At 51.5% G+C, this 22,390-nt stretch overlaps 8 protein-coding genes across 8 annotated transcripts; 3 read left to right on the forward strand and 5 right to left on the reverse strand.

The window, feature by feature from the left end:
- The first annotated feature begins 1,986 nt into the window (after nt 1–1,986).
- BDP81DRAFT_432174 (uncharacterized protein) lies at nt 1,987–2,622 on the forward strand. Its single transcript, XM_060590749.1, has one exon. It carries the CDS (start codon nt 2,160–2,162, stop codon nt 2,568–2,570), a length of 411 nt encoding a protein of 136 aa, XP_060443492.1. The 5' UTR covers nt 1,987–2,159; the 3' UTR covers nt 2,571–2,622.
- A 1,812-nt stretch (nt 2,623–4,434) lies between these two features.
- BDP81DRAFT_432176 (uncharacterized protein) lies at nt 4,435–5,206 on the reverse strand. Its single transcript, XM_060590750.1, has one exon. The coding sequence runs from the start codon at nt 5,121–5,123 to the stop codon at nt 4,785–4,787; it is 339 nt and encodes a 112-aa protein (XP_060443493.1). The 5' UTR covers nt 5,124–5,206; the 3' UTR covers nt 4,435–4,784.
- Nucleotides 5,207–6,276: 1,070 nt separating this feature from the next.
- Nucleotides 6,277–8,500, reverse strand: BDP81DRAFT_324187 (copper amine oxidase; the record flags this gene model as incomplete). Its single annotated transcript, XM_060584862.1, has 4 exons — nt 6,277–7,523; nt 7,588–7,953; nt 8,004–8,211; nt 8,273–8,500. The coding sequence occupies 4 exons, from the start codon at nt 8,498–8,500 to the stop codon at nt 6,277–6,279; spliced, it is 2,049 nt and encodes a 682-aa protein (XP_060443494.1).
- A 197-nt stretch (nt 8,501–8,697) lies between these two features.
- Nucleotides 8,698–10,669, reverse strand: BDP81DRAFT_54285 (fungal-specific transcription factor domain-containing protein). Its single transcript, XM_060595967.1, has 3 exons — nt 10,227–10,669; nt 9,639–10,167; nt 8,698–9,583 (listed from the first exon to the last, which is right to left on the reverse strand). Exons 1-3 carry the CDS (start codon nt 10,606–10,608, stop codon nt 8,896–8,898), a joined length of 1,599 nt encoding a protein of 532 aa, XP_060443495.1. The 5' UTR covers nt 10,609–10,669; the 3' UTR covers nt 8,698–8,895.
- Nucleotides 10,670–11,407: 738 nt separating this feature from the next.
- BDP81DRAFT_462626 (uncharacterized protein) lies at nt 11,408–12,959 on the forward strand (the record flags this gene model as incomplete). The annotated part of the gene is made up of 3 exons (XM_060593921.1): nt 11,408–11,458; nt 11,865–12,620; nt 12,831–12,959. The coding sequence occupies 3 exons, from the start codon at nt 11,408–11,410 to the stop codon at nt 12,957–12,959; spliced, it is 936 nt and encodes a 311-aa protein (XP_060443496.1).
- A 273-nt stretch (nt 12,960–13,232) lies between these two features.
- Nucleotides 13,233–16,240, reverse strand: BDP81DRAFT_482582 (major facilitator superfamily domain-containing protein; the record flags this gene model as incomplete). The annotated part of the gene is made up of 6 exons (XM_060595017.1): nt 13,233–13,716; nt 13,781–13,985; nt 14,052–14,114; nt 14,170–14,775; nt 14,826–15,230; nt 16,237–16,240. The coding sequence occupies 6 exons, from the start codon at nt 16,238–16,240 to the stop codon at nt 13,365–13,367; spliced, it is 1,635 nt and encodes a 544-aa protein (XP_060443497.1). The 3' UTR covers nt 13,233–13,364.
- Nucleotides 16,241–16,634: 394 nt separating this feature from the next.
- On the forward strand, nt 16,635–18,277 carry BDP81DRAFT_451372 (major facilitator superfamily domain-containing protein; the record flags this gene model as incomplete). Its single annotated transcript, XM_060592621.1, has 2 exons — nt 16,635–17,116; nt 17,179–18,277. The coding sequence occupies 2 exons, from the start codon at nt 16,635–16,637 to the stop codon at nt 18,275–18,277; spliced, it is 1,581 nt and encodes a 526-aa protein (XP_060443498.1).
- A 421-nt stretch (nt 18,278–18,698) lies between these two features.
- On the reverse strand, nt 18,699–20,025 carry BDP81DRAFT_462629 (chaperonin 10-like protein; the record flags this gene model as incomplete). Its single annotated transcript, XM_060593922.1, has 5 exons — nt 18,699–19,174; nt 19,228–19,359; nt 19,416–19,586; nt 19,658–19,773; nt 19,838–20,025. 5 exons carry the CDS (start codon nt 20,023–20,025, stop codon nt 18,699–18,701), a joined length of 1,083 nt encoding a protein of 360 aa, XP_060443499.1.
- Nucleotides 20,026–22,390: the final 2,365 nt, after the last annotated feature.

Below are 22,390 nucleotides of genomic sequence, written 5' to 3' on the forward strand. Positions count from 1 at the left end.
ATCGAGGTCAAATTCGGCACTCAAACTACCAAGTTGCTGGGAGTATCAGTGTTTGGTTGGAAGGAAGTTGATCCTAACTGAACGCGGATCATGCAAACCGTCAAGGCCGAAGCCCAGTGGAGCGAGGAACCTACCTCCCTCGCTTGCGATCATGCAAAGAGTCCGTCGCCGACGACTTCAAGAGGAAGACCAACTGCTGGAGGTTTATAAAGCCTTAGTTGGCTACCATTTACTAGCCGGAAGGTCGACAACGAAAATCCACACCCACTGCCGCCGGCGAAGTTGAAGCGACACCATCTCCCGCCATTACATTCCGTTGAGATGAAGACGACTGGTGCTGTTCTGTTTGGGCTTCTTAGTGGACCTCATCCGAGACCAATTCAGTCCTTCCCATCCCCTCTGGCTACTCGTGCTATCACTGAGGGCATACCAATTTGTGTACCTGAGCGGTTGTCTTTCATTCTTTGCCTACGCTCCTCATCTCAGAGCCTCTGTACAACATTGACCACCAAACCAAGAATCGATTCGAGTAGATGGTCTATGCAGACAAGACTGCTGGTTCCGGCGAAAGCACCACTAACTACCCATCCCGCGATTGAAGACAGAGCACCCCCGGGCCCCGGAGTCCGAGATGGTGTTGAGTCGTGGAGGAGAGACGTCAATGTTGAGCCATTGCGGGTGCCTCCATGCCTTCATTATGATGTCGGACATGGGAACTATCACCAAATCTTCTCTTCACACCGCTGCCGTACTGCGCTGCCGCTGGGGGATCGTGAACAAGCGCATCCGTCGCTTCATTCACATCCTAACCCGGCGGATCACGAGTGAGACCCAGAGGCTCAAAGCGATGCTGTCTGTTTTGGAGACTGTGGATGAGAAAGACAGCAATCAAGCGGGGCGCCATGATTCTGCTTGCATTTTCTCTCCTACGCTTCTGACTACGATCATCACTGTCTTTTGAACTTGCCCTGGCACTACTTGCACCCATTCTCTCTCTCAACCTACCATTTGACTATGTGGCTACTTCTACTATGACTTATGCCCCGGGCCCTTTTGCATGGGTTGTCGATAAAGACATCAGCAAACCTCTGAAAAAGAGGAGATACGGGATCGGGCTGGGCAGTGTCAAAGTCAGAGCTGGCTTCGAAAACCGAAAACTGTCGAAGCCCGTCCTGATATGTTGACTCCGACATCTATTAGCCATACGGCCTGCTCCTCTTCCCTCCGAGGTCGTTGGTCTTTCACACAAGGCCAGGGACGCCAGCGACGCACTGTCGTGTCGCTGCTTCTCTGCCCGTATACTTCTGCCGTAGGCCTCAGAGGAGCCAGTTTCTCTGGTCAACTCCATTATTAACATTGTATATCTACACACTCCGGTCACTAGCCGTGGGAGTACAAATTCTTGTAACCCTCAGCAGGTCTATTGTGCGCTCCGGACCCTTTCGAGCGGGTAAATGCTTGACTCTTTCGTCCATGGCATGATCACTGGTGTCGACGTCGCTTACGCTCCTCCACCAAGGAACTAGATCATTTGTCGACTGGGTCTTCGGACGATTTCAACCATCGTCTGCACGGGCAGCGTCTCCCGATCTAGACAGATGGAACCGTAAAGTGAATGGCGAGATCAATCGACTACTCTGCGAAATCTCGAACAATTCCAACGGAATTGAAGCTGGTCCCAGCAACTAAATACGTCGACGTTACTCGAAACCTCAAGAACCAAGCAATCACAATCAGGCGAATTAGGACCTGGTTTTCTTGGAGCGCCCCGGGCCCTGCTGGACATTCTCGTCACAAGCAGCGGATTATGCGACACCCCCCCTTGGCGCTCATCTCGATCGCAGTCGCCGACCAGGGGAGAGCTGTCATCGCATGTGCGTCGTGAAAGCACACCGACTCCGATAAGAAGCATTGTTCTTGGCCAGATGAAGTTCAAGAGGTCGCAGATAATTTGCGCGAGTTCATTGGTGAACGGATAGCGCAGAAGGACACGACGTAATTTATGATGCATGCGTCCATCAGACGGCGGATGATATACTGATCGACTAAGATGTAGAGTTGTGCGTACGACATACAATACTCTTGCGAGGAGATCTCAGCAGGAAAGCGACGCTGTCCGTTGTGTTACTTTCTCTTTCGCTCTCCTGAGCCGCTATAACATGTTGGCATCTTCGGCAGTCAGAACATTGCTCTCAGGCTTTCTGGTCTTTCTCACTACGAGCTCGAGGCAACCTTACGGTTGCCCTGTCGAAGTTCTCATCGACGATATCATCACTCGAATGAAACCACTATCATTGGCTTTCGCCACAATTTGGACCTGGGGCCCACGGAGCCCGAGTAGCCTCAGTTATACATTGCACTCTCGCACGGCATGGGCTTTCTCGATGACCTGGTTCCTCACTCGGCCCCCCGAGCCCGGAAAGGAGCCAAGACTGTTGGAGGAAAACCGGTGGTATCCACCTTCAGGCCAGATATCCAGATCGTCAGACAATTTGGACTGTACCTCGTGGGCGTCGAGGACCACGGTTTGCTGCGACGAATCTGGTCCCGGTCGAGCGCTACACTGCTGACTCTTCTTACGGCCGGGGATGCGAGTACGGGCGATGTCGTCGCTATGGAGCGTCTTTGCGTTTCCGCTGCGGCTCTACTCCTTTTATCCGTCGAGCCGCTTGTAGGCGCATCGGCCTCTGGCGGTTCGTGGAATAGCGTAGAAGATGTTCGCATCACCTGGGAGCCAGACTGCTTAGTACGGAGAGTCCTCTCCATCGCACCGCACGAGCCTCTCAATGACTGTGCCTCTTCTTACCTAAAGTACTTTACACTAACATTCCTCCCCTCGACACTGACGACTACGACACGCAATTCTCTCGAACGAACCGGTCGAGTACTGAAGAACTTATTTGCTGATAAGTTTTCTGCACTTCGCGATAAAGTCGTACGGTTACTTGAACTCAACCAGAGATCAGTCGGGCCATCACAACCTGGTTTTTATCGCAAGTTTGCACCAAGACGAGGACGTATGCCCTTGTGATAATCTTGTTAGTCGGCTACACAGGAGTTTTGGATCTATACCGCAGGCCGACAACCCCGGGCCCTCACGCAACCGGCAATCGTTCATACAGGGCCTATCTGGGCACTCTCCAAAGGAGATGAAACATGCCGCCAGATCGCGAAGGCATTCTGCTCTCTCGAAGTCTTTGAAACTCTCTTTCTGTGCCTAGACTGCTGGCCAGGTAATCGAAGCGCCCCGATGGCTTTCCTCGGATCGGAAGCATCCGCGCATACGGTCCTGCTGGAGAGCTTCAACCTTGAACACCGGAGAACAGTTCACTGTTGTGAACGAGAACATGGGTCTCAAGTTGCCTCTATATATTCACGACCACCTGCCGTGATGGTGTTATGGTCCGTATCACTTCCCTTAACTTGAGGATTCACGCACCTACGAACTCTTCTTCCAACCGACCCCGGGCCCTAAGAGCAAAATGGCCATACTTGAAAGCCGCCACAGTCGAGGCCGAGGATCGGCGCTTCATCCAGAAGCAATATCGCCGCCGCCGTCAGCGAATTCTGGGTAACGTTTACCGTGACCTAGGAAGAGGCTTACAAGGCGACCGAATTCCAGGTCAGCGCAGCTCTTGGTCGTGGGCTGTTGTCAAACCCCCGAAGTACACACCCCACTGTGCGTCAACTGCTTAGACATGCACGTAGCTCTGGTGTTAGCGAGCACCTGATTGTCCAGGGTAGCAGCGTCTTGCAGAGGAACACGGAGCAGGACAACGTTGTGGTCTTCCACACCCATATTGTCCTTCCCAGCCTGGCGTGTTTGAGTACTTTATACATCTGGCAGCCCCAAGGCCCTCGGTCTCGAGCATTCTGCCCCTCATTGTTCTTGGAAAATAAGGGAACGAGGATGAAGGAACAGGCAGGGTTCAGCACCGAACCTTTGCCATGGCGGTATATGAGAACTGAGGGTGGATGCCTCTGCCGCTCGCTATCCTCGACAAAGTCATCAGTCGCACTTCTTGTCATTTAGGGACTCCAGGACAAGCTTCTATAATATATTGTCCCGTGAAGATGACGGGGTTTGCTTTCGATGCGTATCAAGACCGGGGATGTTCCGTTCTGAGTCGGGAAGTGAAGGAGACCTGGTCGATTTTGATTTGCTCCTCTCTCCAGACCTTTATGTCGTTATTCGCGTCGTTGGCGTCGCCTCACGGAGACATAATCATGGCAGACCACGCAGCTACTTCATCCTCAACTTCGAAGACATGGAGATCACGCCCAACATGACAGCGGCGCAGCTGTAGCAGAGAGCAGTCGGAGCACACGTAAGAATCTCAATCATCAAAGCCCGCGAGTCTGAGCTCGTTGAAGCTGCGATTTTGGGATTTCTTGCGGAGGCTGGTCATGCATGGGTGCATTGCCAACACTGAGTCAAAGGTCAGACCAGGCAGCGGATCGATGTCTATCAAAGACCGTTTGCCAGGCTCTCACTTGAATATCCAGATATGGAAGACCTGGACATGTTCTGCGACCGTATATCCGCTCATATCCATGCAAACCCATCGGAGTAAGAAGCCTGGTTGCTCCCGAAGGCGACGTCCTTCCAAAAGCCGTCGCTAATGCTACTGTTTCAATCACTCATTCAGCTGCTGCCACTCGTTCAGACGGCATAGAGCTGGGGAAAGCTTTATCTGAAGTGGTGGGGCTTGGTTCCCCCAAGGGAGTACGTTATGCGGAACATGACCGATCTTCAGTATCGTCGCATGTCCCGGGCCCTGGCACTAGCCATGAGCCCAGAGCCAGCCTACAATTACCACTGCAACTGATGGTCCTTCCGCTGGGGCTTTTTCGACTTGGGTTGGGCACTGCCCGGACTCGGCTAACCGATCTGACGACGGCGGAGGAACCCAGAGCGCGCCTTGTCTAAGCAGCACCGGCAGTTCCAGATGGAGTTCTACAAGGAAATTCGGCATGCGCCTCGCTCGCGCGCTGGTCGTCTGCAGTACTCCAGAGGGTAGCACGTCGTAGCCCAAGGTGGTCTCTGGTAATGCCAGTTCCGTCGTCGGCCTTCCTCTTCTTCTCAGCAACAAGTCGAGGACGAGCAAAGTTATCTTGAACATTGCCCTCCCAAGACGCGCACTCGTGATCAGATGCGGGGTGGGTGTCGCCGGTATCTTTATTGGATCATTCGCAGATCAAACCCACCATGTCTTCATTCTCGAATCGAGTACATCGGTAGCATCCATCTAGATCACCTCTTTACGTTTGCTGGACCCATGTCCGAGGTTGTACTAGAACGTCGAACCACCTGAAGCATACAACATCGACCACCAAATGGCTAAAAGCCAAGGAAGCCAGCGTTGACTCGGATTTTACATCATTTATCGCACGGCAGTTTTGAGAACGAGAATCAAGAAGTATAACAAAAGACGCTGGAACGATCAAGTGAACGCTGTCAATCTACATGTAATCTCTATGGTAAACCAACACAAAAATGCCAGCAAGTTATAATCAAAGTCTCAAAATGAATGCTCATGTTCTATACCTCAAATTTCTTGGTCAACCAGCGTGCGAACCGAACAGATTTCTGGTCAACCATTCTCCAGTACATATCTCCGAAGAATACGGAGAGCACAATGGCCACGTAGATAATGATTAGCTCAGCCATATTAACAGAATACCCGGCGTTCAGTATTTGAAATTTGAGGCCCAAGGTAAGGAATGAATTCTCAACGGCCCAGTGAACCAGATACACGCCGTAGCTAATTTCACCTAGGTACAGCACCTAGGGCGCGTTCAATCCACGCTGCAAAAGGGGCAAGTTCTCCAGGACAGCCACTGGTAACATGGCAGCGATACTCGGGGAACTGCGTGCCGGGTCTTGGCCAAATACTGGGACGTATTAAGCCACCAGTATCCTGTGGCTGCAAGGGTGTTGCCGTTGATGGGGTACCTGCCCAACCAGATCGCGAACATCAAGACCAACCACCAGCTGTATGCAGCTGCTCTTTCAAGTGAACCCGTAAGGCTCGGCAGCTTGTTCCGCACGTGGCGGACGTCAGCGAGGATCATGCTACATGGTATGCAATGGCATTATACCGCCCCTGAGGGGCATCCCTTAGATGGAGGTAAACAGTGCTCTTATTCGCTTATAAGTAGTCACCCGGCCATCTCCTCTGCCACAAGCATCGAACAACGACAAGGAAAATCGGACCTCGTATTAACATATGTTCTAAGAAGAAGTAACCTGAACGTAAAGCGACGATCAAGCGCCTATAGCTTTGATGCCGCAGCAGGGCCTTCACAGCCACAGCCGTCATCCTCCTTCTTCACCTTGCTAGACTCAACCAAGGTACTCTTGTTGAAGCTCTGCTCACTAGGGGGCACATCCAACGCGGGGTTCTTGTCAAAGAAGTTGACCGGCTTGAGATGTACCTTGAGAATCTCAACCGGCATGACGGGGAAGTCTTCGATCCTCGGTACATGGTTGATGCCAAACTGCACCCAGACCACAATGTCAGACTCGGCAGTCAGCGTCTCGTTTCGCTCAGACCATCCCCTGACACCTGTTCCTCCGCGAGACTGATTGGTATACCAGCCGCCGGCGTAAAGCTCCCGGTCACGATGTGTCGTGACATAGATGTTGTGGTCCGCGAACTCGGCGCGCTTGTAGTTGAAGCTGTCATGGTCGCTCATGAGCTTCTGGAAAGGCGGCGCCATGATCTTGTAGGCCACTGGCTTCCCGTTGATGGGGTTGAGAGAGCTGGGGTTGGTGATCTTGAAGGTGCGATTCACGTCAAAGTCAAGATCAAGACCCGATGTCTTCTCCACGACCTTGTCGACAACTTCGTAGCCTGTGCCGTGAGGGTTCCACTTAGGGTCGCGCGGCATCTTGTGCGCCTCCGAATACACTAGCTGGTTGGTGTGTCCATCAATCATGGGGTCGACCCTCAGGGAGAAGATGTGTTGATGGTGTCCCGCGAGAACACCAGGGTGAACAACGGTGCCGAAAGACGTGCCGACCTTGTCCAATTCATGGTCGATGGGCTGAGTTGACAGGATACCAGTGGCTCGGACTTCGTAAGTCACCTCACCAGCTTGGTTGAACAGGAACATCAGGATGTACTCATAGTTGGAGACCGTAATGATGCTCTGGAGAACCAGTTCGCGAGATCGTACGAGCGCGGCACGTCCGGTACGGTAGTTGGTGTGCTTCCAGCCAATGCCTGCGTCTTGCTCGTGGATGCAGATGCAGTTATCTCTGGACTCGGGCTGACCGCGGTCATCGGAGATGACACCACTGAGATACTGGATACTTCCTAGACAGTCGCAGCCCAGCTGCAAGTTGTTGGCAGTGGCTCCTGCGCCGGCGTCGCCGAGATCGAAGGCAGCTTTCTTGTGGAACGGATGACGCGGGTCACCGTACGGCACACTCATCTCTGAGAGCGACAGTCTGTAAAATAGCGGACGGCCATCATACTTGACGTTATACAGTACCATACCTTCGCGCTGGTTGAAGCCTGAAGCACTTGGTGTTAGTTACTCTCCCCAATGATTGATCTCTCTCAATCACGCTTTACATACCGATGAAGAAACTCCACTTCTGCCACTCGAGCACATTGCCGGTCTCACCCACGGGAGTGACGGTGAAGCTGGGGCCCTCGGGTTGTATAACCTGCAGAGGCTTGAGGTCTTTTCGGAGGTTTTGTGCTTCAGGGATGTACTCGTTTCCTGGCTTGGGCTTGTACGGGCTGAGAGGCTTGATGGTGTTATCGGCGCCGGTGGGGAGAATGTCAATGCGGGTGATCTTGTACTCGTTGCATTCTACCACGGGCAGGATTGGCAATGGGAAAGCATAGTGATTAGAGTCGGGCTCGGATGAGTTGTTGGGGTCTCTCATGTAGAGGAATACTTGATACAGGCGTGCATCATCATTTACACCATCGGATCCTGATGAGAATTAGTTGTAAGAAATACGAGGACATGATTTGGGCACTTACCGTAGATCCAAGGGTCAGCGCAGACAACTGTGCCTTCAGGTAGCTCGAGTTTCTTGATCTCTGCAAGGACCTTGGGGTCCCCGAGGGCGATCTTTTCGACCAACTGAGCCTCGTCGTAGTCGACATTGCCGTGGACATTGGCACCGAGCTTGAGGTTGCTCTCAACCTTTCCGCTTGTCAGGTTGACTATCGCTTCGTGGAAGAGGTCCTACGCCGGTTTTGTCAGCGTCTTTTTCACAAATCAAATCAGCGAAGGCTGGTTATCGTACCGTTCCTCGGATGTAGTACGCAAGGAACGCCCTGCGATCAGGCTGAGTAGCGGACAGTCCCTTGTCCTTTGCGTCCAGGTAAGGTGCCAGTTCTCCCTTGGCGGGCTCACTGAGAGTCACAACCTTGAACCGAAGAGAAACTGATGTTGGCCAAGCAGTCTGGATCACCTGTGCTGCGGCTTGGATCTCCGTACCCGAGAGGGGACAGAGGGGGTGTGGTGATGACATGTTGGAGACGGGCTATGTGGTTGAGGGTTGTAAGTGAAGAGACTCAAGATGATCTCAAGCGCAGGTGAGGGAACAGGAAGGCTTTATAAACCGGACCCAAGAATAAGTGTGGATGTTGGCGGCAGCGTTGTTGCTGGCCTCAAACCGCGGCGGGAACCCTCCTCCTTATCGGACCCCGTTGCTGCGTAAGTTCGGCGCAGATGATCCACATTTTAGGAGTGGCGCTTGACCCGCATGTCCCCTCCGGGTATAAGCGTCCTGCAGCTTCGTTCCATGCTGTCACGGCACCTTGGCATCGCTTCTTATCACCAAGTACATGTATCATCCTTGTCAGTAGCTCTGCCCTCGGGCTCCGATCTGATACCTCGACTTTAGTAGACGTCCTTTGACCTGAATTATAGGAATAGCCAGCTATCTTCCAGTTCCCAGAGATAGATGAGCCAGGACTTTGCCATCCTCTCGGCATCATCTCGGGCCCAGATCCTTTCCAGCATCTCAATGGCGTTTCTGACATTGTAGCAACACGATGATATCCAAATATTCCTAAAGATTTCCCGAATCATGATCTTAAGATCGGCCGCTTGAATCTCTGCTCCAATGACGAAAGCAGGCCATACCATACTCTTCACATGGAAGTCCTGGGCTGTGATTGAGAGCATGTGGAGTATGGCGGATCGAGTTGCCACATCAAGATACAGATTATAGAGATGCTGCCCTTGATCAAGCAGGGGGCCGATTATGTGAGAGGCATACACTTCAACCGCTACCTTGTAAGCATGCGCAAGGTGCGAGCGCGATTGATGGTGCTCAGGATCTGGGAAGTTCTCCGCCCAACCTGATGGCGAGAAATTCTGGAGCCTTTTACACAACTCTGCGGCCTTCAGCTGGTCCGCTCCTGAATAGGTTGAGAGTGATCGCAAAGAGTTGATGATGGAAACGAGGTACAGCAACTCAGCAGGACAACCAACCCAAGTCTGGTCTTCAGACTGCCGCAGGGTCCTCAAGAGAGACGGATCCAGCGACACCATCTGCTGAGCGAAAGAGCTTTTTGCTGGCGCTAGTGTTGCGCCCATGATCCCAAACCTATCAGCAAAATTAGCGGTGAATCCAGGCAAGGCTTCTCAGAGAATGACCCTACGTCGTGTAGGCTGTGTCGAAATATTCCAACCAGTGATCGGTTCCAAGACTGTGATTAGGAGGGGAAGCTTTCCGCTGTTGGAGTATTTCACCAGCGCCTCCGAGGTGATGCTCCCATCCCCGACTACCAAACTCGACCACATCCATGCATATGAACAGAACAATGGCTGCCACTGCGGCATCATTATTTGTCACATCGTGGTCTTGTATCTCTGCCTTTAGAAACTGCAGGGCTCTTTGCTTATGGGCTAGGGCTACACGCAGTGAGGGCGAGAAGTTTGGTTGGCTCAATTGCCAGTCGCGTCCCTGCGCTTTATGCCACAGTAGAGTGTTGTCAACCTCAAGAAGCCTATTTTCCGCACGGGGAACTTGGATCTGGTTGATGACCAGGCGATGAGAGTAATGAAAGGCCGATATTGCAATCATGGCATGGGACAAGGCATGACTCCTGGACATAAGCGGCATAAGGGACAAGAAGGGATTGCTGGATGTCTGGTACACGACGCATTCCTTGGACATTTCCATGTCAACTGACACAGCATGGTCAGCGCCTTCACCTTGGGATGATTTGGTCTGGGTTACGGCTTACAGTAGCGTATGTACTTCCGGCAATCAAGGGACAAGTCTTGCAGGTCAGGGTCAATGAGGGACCATGACACGTCAAGTGAAAACGGCTGTGCTTCAGGCAACGTCTCCCAGGAGTGTCTCACTGCGAGGGAGCCCGGCTGATGGGGTCTTTTTGCTAGAGGATCATCGTTTGGTTCTTGATCTGCACCGAATGTGACCTTTCCCATCATCTTGCCTCTGCTGGCCACACTATTGGTCCATACCAACTTCTTCGGTCGGTCGTATCCTTGGCACCGAAGCATCAAGGAGGTGCAGCGGAGACATGTTGGGAGGAGTCTGTCACACTTGGCCCGCTTCTGCCGGCAGGTCCAGCACGAATTGGAAGCGTGGGACACGTCTGGCATGACAGATGGAACATTGTTGGTTGGTGGGCGGGTGTCTGTGATGTTGGATGTTTGCGTGAAGTTGGGCCCGGGCGAGACGTGGAGGTGAAAATTGGCAGGCGGGGTGTTTTTCTTATCAAACGGCAGACCCGGCGGACCGGGAGGCCGGCAGATTATGCGATCGACGCTAGTCCCCATCAGGAAGCCAAGACGCGGCCCTGGTCGGAACCCCAGATTTGTCCTTCACTCTGACACCGGGGCTTCAAAGTTCGAGGGCTAGGATTGCTCTAGATGCCAGATATGAGCGATTTGTATGTCTCTTGATGAGTTAAAAGCTTTACCAGTCATGCATTGGTTGTTTTTATGAGGGTATGGTGAGTCATTGTGAGTTTTCACAGCTACACAAACCTCCGCCGTAGAAGGCCTCAAATCACCAGCCAGCCATCGACTTTGCAGTCGTGCTAAGAGTCTTGTTGTAGAGCAAAGTAGATCTGTTTCATTCAGTCTAAGATCATCGCATTAGTAATCTTGAAGACCTTGGACTCATTCGATCGACCAACCAGACCCTTACAACCGTCGTGCATAAGGTAAGCAAGACAGCCAACCTGACGCCGGACCCGCAGCCTCCGACTTCTGTCGAATATGGCTCCGTCCCTTCCTAGACTTTTTGGAGGCAAGTATGCATCGCACTCGACGTATCGGCCAACAAATGCGATGCGAGCAGAAGTTCGGAAATAGGGACGATATCCAGCTTGAGAAGCTTAGATTTCAGTGAAGCATTCTTCAGGAACTAATTTACAAAGTAATTCAGACTGACTCAATGTTCCTTGAAGTCCCTCACATGTCCTTGCTTTCGCTAAGGAGGACATCGGTGCGAGTGCCACTCGCAGCCAGTTTCGAGCCCAGCTGATTTGGGCGTTGTCAGATCCGGAATGTTCTGAACAATTCACAAGATACTGGGGGTTAATGACAGTGAGAAGATGAAATACCTCATTTCCTAAGCTCTTGCTTCGCAAAAGCAATCGCGGATCTCTGAATCCCCCGCAATCTCAATAATTTTGGAGGGGCACATGGCCAATACGAAAAAGTGGATTTTCGTATTCGCGGGACCACATTCCGGACCTTATCCTGACCGGACCGGGTTGGCCTTCCGATGCGGGGGCGTTTCGTCGCCGTTGTCCAGCTTGCGCCGGGAGACTCTGCGAGATAGCCTATATCGGAGAGAATTGGAACCGAAAGAAAGGTGCTTAAATCAGATAGATCCTGCCAAAGTCAAGCTACTTCAGTCACTATGCCACGAGCCTCGCGGCCACGCCGACATGTACGGAGGTTTCATCACGCCACCTGATGACTCTGGGGCTCATTTTGGCGTCATGTTCTGGCACAAAGACGGATTCTCAACTGCATGCGGGCACGGAACCATCGCACTGGAGTACTGGGCTGTGACGAAGGGCCTTGTCGAAGCACCCAAAGGTGACGGGGTTGTCGACGTCGTCATCGATGTTCCATCCGGGCGTGTGGTGGCCAGCGTCAGCGTCAAGGAGGGCAAGCCTGTCCATGCCGACTTTGTCAATGTGTTAAGCTACCAGCTTGTCAAGGACCTCGAGATCATAATCCCGTCTCACGATGCAACTATCAACATCGATCTTGCCTTTGCTGGTGCTGTCTACGCTACGTTGGATGCATCTCAGTTCGGACTCGTGGTTGAGCCTAGTAGACACCAGGACTTCATCAAGCTCGGTAGAGAGATCAAGGCTTCCATTGGCGATAAGGCCAACTACGGCACCTACGACCTCTACGGCGTAATCTTCTACAACGAAGAAGGCGATGTCAACAAAGAGCGAGACGAAGTAAAACAGAGAAACGTCACCGTCTTTGCTGATGGACAAATCGATCGCTCTCCCTGCGGTTCGGGTACCTGTGCAAGACTTGCGGTGCTGCTTGCGCAGAGCAGAATAGCAGCAGGTCGCTCCAAGCTCACACATCAGTCCATCGTTTCTACCCGTTTTGAAGCTGATATTGTTGATATACACGTCAGCAGGGCAACCGTACGGTTGGAACGAAGTATCAATAATGGTCTATTATTGCTACGTCTAGAGGTGGAAGGAGGAGATTATGGGCAGAGCCCACGATCTCCTAGAAGTGGTATATAAGTAAAAGGGCCGTTTATAAGTGCCCATACCGCCTTCCAGATCCATCTTTTCTGCCGACTGCTCAGAGATCCAACAGATATTGTATCCGAGGAAACAAGTCCTGTGGAAGGCTTCCCGGCCTGTATCCCTCGCGTCAGGGGACACGCAAATCTGGTTGGGCGGATGAACTTCTACATCGATCCTTCCGATCCAGTTTACCCCGGTATTCTCCTCCGGTAAAGATGGGGCTTTCCCGACCCTGCTGCGACTTCGGGGCCTCGGGCCTGTCTTGTGGAGCTGTCCACAGCCGCTCCGGACTCCGACTGGAACTTGAGTAAGTCGCGTGAGGTGGAGACTTCTTCATGAGGCTTCTGCCCCCGAATGTGAACGCGACCTACAGTCATATCGATTGAACCAGTCCCACAGCCTGACCTATCGACGCCCGGAAGCTTTGCTTATCTGCACATTACTTGAGGCACCTAAGTGATTCTGCGCTGGAAGAAGGTTTCATATCAGCCGGTATGACCAGCGATCATCAGTTGTATTAGGTCAACTAGATATTAATTCGTCACGTTCATTATGGCCATACGAGAAGGTCTGATTCTCCTTGCGAAGCACCGTACCCTGCGTGTTCCCCCACTCAAATCATGAAGAGTTGTTGCCAGTCGCAACTCCCCAGAAGTATCCGCACCAACTTCCCAAGATAAGCACGATCAATGCTATGAAGCAGCTATTGGAGATGAGTCTGTTCTTCTCGCCATTCTGCCCGTAGAACCTCTCCTTCCTGACGTTCAGGATCTCGCCACGCGCGATACGCAATTTGCGTGTCCATTGCAGGTGTCCGAGGTCGACGGATTTCCAGGACGCGAACGTCAGGAGGAAAGAAACCACCACGGAGATTCCGGCAAGAATGACGTAGACAACAGTGACCTTATCGTAGGAGTTGTTGTCGTTATCTTGAATGACACCAGTAATGACGCGAACGATAATGTTCATTCTGAAGAAACCATCCTGTTAGTTTTGACCAGGCATCAGGTGAGGATTTGTGCAGGAAGTCTTACGCGTTGTTCATGGTGATCTTCAATGCATATGCCGAGCCAAAGACAGTCGAGTCCCACACTGATGTGCGAATACTGTCAATGATGGTGGCGGGTCCGAAACAGTAGGCGAATGCAAAGACTCCGAAACTCGCAGCAGTGCCCTGAGTGGTGTTGGCGAAACACACGAGCAACATGGAAGTAAACATTCCAATGCCACAGAAGACCACTAGAGGGCTGTGTTATTTACGAGGAACCGCGTTTCGCTAGTTGACCACAATGGCCTAGCACTTACAGACTGAAATTCGGTTGCCGTAGAGATCAAGGAATACTCCAAGCAGGGGTACAACGAAGAAACCTGGCTGCGTTAGCAATCTGAAAGACTGAGGAGAATATCAAAATCATCTTCTTACCGGCATATTGCAACGTGGCGCTGTACCAACTAGCAGTGATGGAACTGGTTCCGAAGCGCTGCTCGGCAAGCTCAGTCGCGTTCTGCAGGAAGACGATGGCGGTACTCGTCTCGAACAATGAGAAGCCCATCACAGCCCAGAAAGCCCACGGCAACTCGAGAACCTTGCGCAACTCGAACTTTTTCGTCTTTTCCTTCAACCTCTCGCCAGTTGCAGGATCGCTGACACCATGGAATTTGCTGTTGGCGACGTTTGTGAACCAGTAGAACACACCCGTCATGACGTTTGTGAAGAGATTCATGAAAACCGCAACCCAGAACACCCAGGCAAAATCTCCCGTCTTCTTGGCGATGATATTGGCAGATGACTTTCCAGCAAATGCACCAATCTTGCCGATGCCCAGCTCGAAGCCCAAAGTCGATGCAAAGCCATTGCCGGGGGCGAACCAGGATGAGAAGACTTTGTATTGCGCCACTTGAGTCGCGATATCTCCGAGGGAGCGGATGACTCTACCGGCAATCATAAACTTGTAAGAGCGGGTCTGGGCTGCTGCTGCCACAAGAATGGAACCAGCTGAGTAGAGGAAATTGCCGTATAACATGGCACCTAGTTGCCTATCAGCAAGGCTCGCATGGATATTCCCAAATTCTTCTTACCTGCACCACCAATTCTGTCCGTAACGACACCACTGAGAAGCATCAGAGCCGTGACCATGAAATCCTCGCTAGCTTCCAAAAGAGAGAACTGCGTATTGTTGATCTTCATCTCCTTTTTCATCGTCGTCTTCATGGCACCGCTGAGGCCGGAACTCCACTGCGAACCGAATCCGATAGCAGTCACCAGCACAACAGAGGCCAGCTTCCATGATAACGGAACCGGTCTGAGGCTGCTGTTGACTGAGACATCATCGCTATTCGGGGACGCAGAGATGGCGGTTGTGAAGCCTTGCTTTTCGTTTTGACTCGTCTCAGAGACATGGTCTGCAGGAGCTTGCTCGGCATCCCGAGGGGGTGGCACTGCTTCGGCAGCCATTGCTTCAGTGTTGAGGGGGAGAGGCTGAGCTGAGACCGTCGGACTAGTAGAAAAAATAGAGTGTCGACTGTAAAGCGAGAAACAATGTCAACATTTGACAAAGTTTGGTTCTTATAGCATAGTTATCATGAATGTCACTCCGAAATTGATCGATGGACAGCAACGGAGGGTCCTAACCCCGACTACGCGTCTAGGGTCGCAAGCCGTGGATGGCCCTGCATCAGTCAGGCGCTCCCGCTTGGGAACTGGGTGGCACCATGTGCGGATGAGCAGGCGATGAACCTGTCTAGCCCGACGAAAGCGCATCTAATCAATCAGATTAGATCCACAGTTCGCCGAAATCAAGGTTGCAGAGACACTTTGATTCATGAATCTGCAGGAGCTAGACCCGGTGTTGGCAAGGTTGGACCACCAAACTGGGAATATGATGAGTCTCCTTGGGGCCGACAAAGGAGGCAAAGCAAGCCAAAGCGCTGTCACTGAAAAATCTGTCCCGGGCATGTCCTAAAGTGAGTAGCGGCGGCGCAACAAGTGGAGGTCCAAGACGCCAATAAGCATTCCTCAACTGTTTGTGCAGAATTTCTCACAGTGATATTTCATGCAGATCCAAAATCCCTGCTGTTGCAAGGGAAGTCTAGAAGTCTAAATCGCGGTAGTTTGGCGTTGAATGACATTCTGGAGAAGCTCAACGTTATCAGATCTTGAGAGAGAGCACTGGGTTCCCTGAGTAAAACCATATACATTTCGAGGTAAGAAGGTCAATAACCAGAGGGAAACAACGGCTTTCATAATCACTGACTGAACTTAACTAGCATGAGCTAGATACGCAGAGCTTCTTCTTGTTCTTCTGCTTCTTCTTCAACAATAGGTCAAACGAGGTGACGTTGAAGAACGGACGAATCACAGCTTAGAACCAGGTTTCATGGTCCCTCGGCGATACGACGCAATCCCGCTCGGCTCGACCGAGTGAGCCCGCCAAGACTGATTCGCGGCCATCATCCGTCAATCAACCATGCTTGAACGCCTTTTTCACGCCCATCTGGACTGCGGCATAATTGACAAAAGTCGATCTATTGAGTGAGTGGGAGCCGACCGAAAAGTGCATGCATCTTGCGGGACTTTTGATCCCCGCACGCGTTTCTTGATGTGGGCGGGCCGGGGTTGACGCTAACGTGGGTTGATACGACAGAAAAAACATTTGATCTAGAAGCTCAGCTTACATTTCTCTACCTGCATTGGCTTCTTTCTCTATTGATCATTGTCACGTTGTCTTACCCAATGGGAAAATGGCGAAGAAGGACGATTCTCCGGCCCCAAAAAGCCCTCATTCGACGACAAGCTCGTATAGAAGACGCGGCAGCCGAAGCCAAAATCAAGATGACGACGTAGTTGTCAATGATGAGACACCACTGCTCAAAGCCAGTCATTCCAACATGGCCATTCCTTCATATCAGACTCCCGACTTGAGTCTCGTCGCTGAGACAGAAGCGCCTCAGCAGCCGGTGTCCTGGACATCAATGCCAAAGAAGTGGCAGCTGGGCATGGTCGTTTATGCACGGCTGGCTGAACCGCTCGCCGAGCGATCACTTACATCGTATCTTTTCTACCAGTTGAAGTTTCTCAGTCCGTCTTTACCAAACTCGGCAATTGCAAGACAGGCCGGTCTCCTCACTGCTGCATTCGCCGCCGCTCAGTGTGTGACTGGCATGTTATGGGGACATGTGGCTGACAGTCCTCTTTTTGGTCGAAAGCGAGTTCTTCTCGTGGGGTTGCTGGGAACCTGCATCTCAGCGATTGGAATGGGTCTATCTACTTCCTATGCCTCTGTGGTGTTCTTCCGTGTTCTAGCTGGAGCACTGAATGGGAACGTAGGTGTTCTCAGGACCATGATCTCGGAAATTGTTGAAGACAAAAGGTACGCGTGACCTGATACCCCTTTCACTTGTGATCCCTTGATCAGTACTAAAAGTTGAACAGGTACCGGTCTCGCGCCTTTCTTCTACTTCCAATGTGCTTCAACGTTGGCGTCATCATCGGACCTCTTCTGGGTGGATTTCTTGCCGACCCTATTGCATCTCTCCCCTCAATCTTCGGGCCGGGCTCGTTTCTCGGTGGTGAGAATGGAGTCGAGTGGATGATTCGATTTCCATACGCCCTGACAAACTTTGTTTGCTCAAGCATCTTGATGATTGCGGCCCTGGGAGTAGTTCTCGGACTGGACGAAACGCACCCGCTCCGGCGACATCGCCGAGATCGAGGCCGGGACCTCGGACGCTTTCTTCTCAGAAAGGTCTTCAGAGTGGAAAGACCGCCCAGTGATTATCATCTCATTGGAAATGGAAACGAGCCGACCGAAGCGGGAGACGTCGAGGACCAATCTTCGTCTAACAAGCCCGTGGAAGACAAGGGCCGGGCGCCTCTGCGTGCTATCTGTACGCGCAATGTTATCTTGACGTTGGTTCAGAACTTCTCATCAGCTCTACACGTTTCTGCCTTCAATTCCATTCTGTTTGTTATGCTGCCAGCACCCCAAGCAGACAACTCCAATGCTCAACTTCCATTCCGGTTCACCGGTGGTCTTGGTCTGTCGTCTCAGAAGGTTGGCTTTGCTAACACAGTCATTGGAGCTGTCGGCCTTCCCCTCCAAATCCTCCTCTTCCCCTGGATCAGCAGCAGGCTGGGCGTGCTGCAGTCCTACCGCACCTTCCTCCCGTTCAGTGCGCTGGCGTATTGCTCACTACCCTATCTCGCCCTGTTGTCGAACAAGAGCCCGCTCTTGTGGCCCTTCTTGTCTATCATCTTGAGTGCACAAGTCATGTCAAGGACGTTTGTTGGGCCAGCAACGATCATGCTGGTCAACGATTCTGCTCCGCACCCTGCCCTGCTAGCCACTGTGCATGGTGTTGCGTCGAGCACCTCGGCTGCAGCTCGCATGCTTGGGCCTACGATTGGAGGAACTGTCCTAGGCTGGGGACTTAGCAACAATTTTGTTGGTGCACCATTCTGGGGCATTACGCTTGTTGCTCTTGTCAACTGGTCGTTACTTTATGTAGTGAGGGAAGAAAACGCCATCTAGAAGTCAACAGGCATAGATATATCATGTAAGTAGAAAGGCTGGCACTAGAGACTGCGTAGAAAGCCCCTGCCTATCGCATCAAGTAGGTTTAAAAGAAATACATGATCCCATCATTTTTATTACTGCCAAGCTCTGGCTCAAACTGTTCAGCGCAACTTTGAAGTGTGACCACTCGCTCATTCGTTTCCGTTCCTGACCACCATTCGTTGACCAGACCATACTGCTGATGCTGTAGGCTTACGTCGCCGGCTCTAATCTCTATCTTGTCCTCTAACAGTCAAGCTTTAGCATTTCATCTCACAGCAGTTTGATATCGGCTACTTTTCAAGAAGTATGACTAAGGGTGTCTGCTACTCGCTGTGAGGTATCTTGAATACATATCGTGCGAGAAGCTGCAAATGACAGCATGTGCTGAAACTATCTAATTCGCAATCATGTTGAACACTGTCTTCCCAATTCCTCCTTTTCCGTTATACACCGTTGCACACGCTGCTCTCACGCGGTCGATATCTTTGAAGTCGACTTTACAACCAACAACGGGAAGGATGTCTCCTTGTTCTGCGTGAAGAGTCAAAGTTTCCAAGTCCTTGGCATTGGGGTTAAGGAACAGGTACTCGTACATGACACCCCAGCGTCTTGCGCGTGCCCTACGATACGAATCAACCAGGTTCAACACCATGAGCCCATACCATGGGAGACGTGGGTTATCTGGTCTCTTCATCACGCTGGATTGTTGAAGTTGAGTGCCGGAAGGCTGCGTAGCGATAGAGACAATCAGACCCGTGGATGGTGTCATGAGGTGCAGGAATGACATCGAATCCCCAGTTGTGTCTAGGATGAAGTCGATGGATCCACGAGAAATGACCTTGGTGACGTCTTCCTTGGTGTAGTCGATGACTTGATTCTGGTTCAGTAGTGGTCTTGATTGAAGTAGCTTGATCGAGGCTCACCTTGGTCAACAGTGTTTTTGCCAAGCAGTTCTGGCACTTTGTCTACTTTTGATGTTGAGACAGTGGTGATCACTTTGCCGGCATGAAAGACATTCTTAGCGATCTGACACGCATACGCGCCAGTGCCACTCACTTCCAAGAGTTATGTTAGCGGTTTTCTGGCGTAGACATTGAAGTATCCCACTCACAGCCAGCTGGTATGAACACCGTCTTGCCTGATAACGATCCCTCGTACCGTCCCAAAGTTTGCAGGGCTGTCATGCCTGCCAATGGCAGTGAAGCGGCATCGTCAAAAGAGAGATTCTTGGGTTTGAGAGTGACGTAGTTCTGGGAACATTTGGCGTATTCACTCCATGCTCCTTGAAAGTAGTTGAAAGTTCAGCATCCGCACATACGGTCTATCGCGTCTTTCAGGCACGTAACTACTTACCTCGGCTCGCCTCTGGTAGCCGCGAGTAAACTTCATCGCCAACCTTGATGCTTTTGACATCCGTGCCCACTTCCGTTACGGTTCCTGAGCAGTCGTAACCGATTTGGTACGGAAATCTGTTCTCATGCTGTCAGCTGACAAGGTCATCGCATAGGTAGTGATTTACAGTGTATGACGGACGTCTCTTTTACCGCAAGCTTGAATACTCCTGCTGCCTTCTTGACATCAACGGGATTGATACTCGCTGCGTGGACACGGAATACTACATCAGTAGGCTCCGTCACAACTGGCTGAGGGATCGTGGAGAGCTCATATGCGGACGGTTCGCAATAGCTTGGCGCCGTAACAGCTAACATCGAGGAAGTCATTTGGACCAAAAGTGGATAAACAGTGGTAGTTTTACTACAACGCAGACCAGAATGAAGTCGATTTGCTTATAATATATGACCACCAACGTAGGAGCGTAGTTGGACCCCGAATCCCGTTTGAAGTTTCGCCTACGATGTTGAAGTTGAGCGGAGCAATAATTGAGCCGAGCAGGAGGCGGACAGATGAGTCTCTGTGAGCAGACGTTTCTGGTCGACCTTAGTCTCAAAGCGGATGAGGCCTGAATTCGATTGGCGCCAGCAAATTCTACTCCGCTCCGTAGACCTGGGTCGGTGGGCGAACCGATCACATAAGCAATACGCTAAGTGATCGATAGGAGATCACGATAACGGATTTAGACGCCTGAATCCCGATCATCATGCACGACTTCAATAACCAAGTGAAATGGAACGACCGAAGCAGTGGAAGCATACTAGTATGCACAACGTATAGTTCATGTATGAAATGAGTGAGATGCGTGCATGCAGCATGGCCATGTCTATGTTTACCGATTGGATGTGCCTGTTGGATCTCTGAGCAGTCGGCAGAAAAGATGGATCCGGAAGGCGGTATGGGCACTTACAAACGGCCCTTTCACTTATATACCACTTCTGGGAGATCGTGGGCTCTGCCCACAATCTCCTCCTTCCACCTCTAGACGCAGCAATAATAGACCATTATTGACACTTCGTTCCAACCGTACGGTTGCCCTGCTGACGTGTAATATACCAACAGTGCCTGCCCCAGCATTAGCACCGGTTTGAACAATGCTAGGCACAACCTAGCGGGTCTCGCAACCTAGGCTCTTGTTCATAGGACAAGCTCTTTCCCAGTCGGTGATAGGGAGGAGATGCCCTTGCAACAACTTAAACAAGTGCTTGAAGCAAGTATTTTAGCTTGTCGTTGCACTTACTCCTTCTCTGTCAGGAATTAAATAGTTCCTCCAAAGGCTTAAAGTTCCCCGTCCACAAGTGACAATCTCGAGGAATCAAGTGACGATTATCTTTTTGCTTCAAATCATACAATATGCTAGCGAAAATTGAAGCGGTAAAGTTCAAAGCCATACCAGTTCTGGAGGACGAACTGATGACAGAGGGTTTTAGTAAAGATCGAGGCGTCTGGTAGACTGGTGGGCTTCTTTAGTCTCTACCCAATAAACTTTGCTCAAACACTGCAGATGGTCTGTAGCGATACCCAACTTGGTAGAACCAGAGCCGGGTAGGTGCCACGTGGAGGGCCATACATGCTACCAGTACTCCGTACGCAAACCCCGAATCTGAAGAACCGCCTTGAGAAAATGGACTCCATCTCCAGCCGGTGGGGCGTCCAGACTCCAGACCAAGCCCGCCATTCAAACCCGAGATGCAGGAACCAAGATCGGAGAAATTTCGCGCCATGACCAAAGAGGGTTAAAGCCTGCAGCCGTTACCCTTCAACACAAACGGGAGTTGGAGAGATATGCGCAAGGGTCGAGGCATCAGACGTGAGTTCAGTGTTGATGTTGTGCTTCCAGACCAGCTCAGCAGAAGCCCATGTTGCCATAGTTGTTTATCAACTCTTTACCATAACAAATTACAAGTTCTTATCTCTGTTGACTGGTGAGCAAGTCTGTATGTCACTTGGCATACCGTAAAGGCAATAAATTCCACCTTTTAACAAGTCCAGCCCTTGAATAAAAAAGGAACAAACCGGCAAGTCCGCCCAATAGAGAGATTTCACGGACGTAATACGGCCCCGCTTGGACCTCCGGACAGGCTCCGTGGCAGGCAAAAGACTCGACGGCGAAGTCATATTGACGCGGTGGCTAGCGGCGGTTTTTGCTCGGCTTTGCTGGAGGAAAATTCTTGCACTCATCTGAATCTCGCGGGAGCCGCAACGGTCTCCATCTTTTACCTAAAAGCTCCTCGCTTGTGTTTCTGAATCGAGAAAGGCTCCATCAAGAACCGCCGAGCGGGTCTCTTAGCGCGGCTCCAACATGCCATGGAAAGCTTCTTTTACGACATCAAAACTTCCTCGTTGCGCCCTCCGCAATGTCAATGTCAAGAACAGGCCGAAGAACGCCCACTCAGGGACCTCGAAATTCAGAGCTGACGGGGTAATTTGACAGAAGTGACACAAAACAATTAGATCTTATCAACTCAGAGATGCATTCCCCGTGTTGCAGGGCGATCTGTTATCTTTCCCGCCCATGGGGGCGAGATCATTCTGTGGAGGTGGCCCGGCTTTCACCGGGCCACCGAACTGACGACAACCTCTGTCAAGGATGAATCCAGTCCGTCTACCACCATGTGGACCCTGAATCCATCTGACTCGTGCCTGTACGTTGATCGTTTAAAAGTCAGGAACGTCAGACGCGTCGTGCCGTTT

The sequence above is a fragment of the Colletotrichum phormii genome, assembly GCF_030913505.1.
Source record: "Colletotrichum phormii strain CBS 102054 chromosome Unknown BDP81scaffold_14, whole genome shotgun sequence".
Taxonomy (NCBI): Eukaryota; Fungi; Ascomycota; class Sordariomycetes; order Glomerellales; family Glomerellaceae; genus Colletotrichum; species Colletotrichum phormii.

What these genes read in the sequence shown, in the direction of transcription:
- BDP81DRAFT_432174 (XM_060590749.1), top strand. Translation starts at nt 2,160, where the DNA reads ATGTTGGCATCTTCGGCAGTCAGAACATTGCTCTCAGGCTTTCTGGTC.
- BDP81DRAFT_54285 (XM_060595967.1), bottom strand. Translation starts at nt 10,608, where the DNA reads ATGCCAGACGTGTCCCACGCTTCCAATTCGTGCTGGACCTGCCGGCAG. An exon ending in CCGGAAGTACATACGCTACT is followed by an intron (nt 10,168 to 10,226) that starts GTAAGCCGTAAC and finishes ATGCTGTGTCAG; the next exon opens with TTGACATGGAAATGTCCAAG. An exon ending in TTCGACACAGCCTACACGAC is followed by an intron (nt 9,584 to 9,638) that starts GTAGGGTCATTC and finishes TTTTGCTGATAG; the next exon opens with GTTTGGGATCATGGGCGCAA.
- BDP81DRAFT_432176 (XM_060590750.1), bottom strand. Translation starts at nt 5,123, where the DNA reads ATGTTCAAGATAACTTTGCTCGTCCTCGACTTGTTGCTGAGAAGAAGA.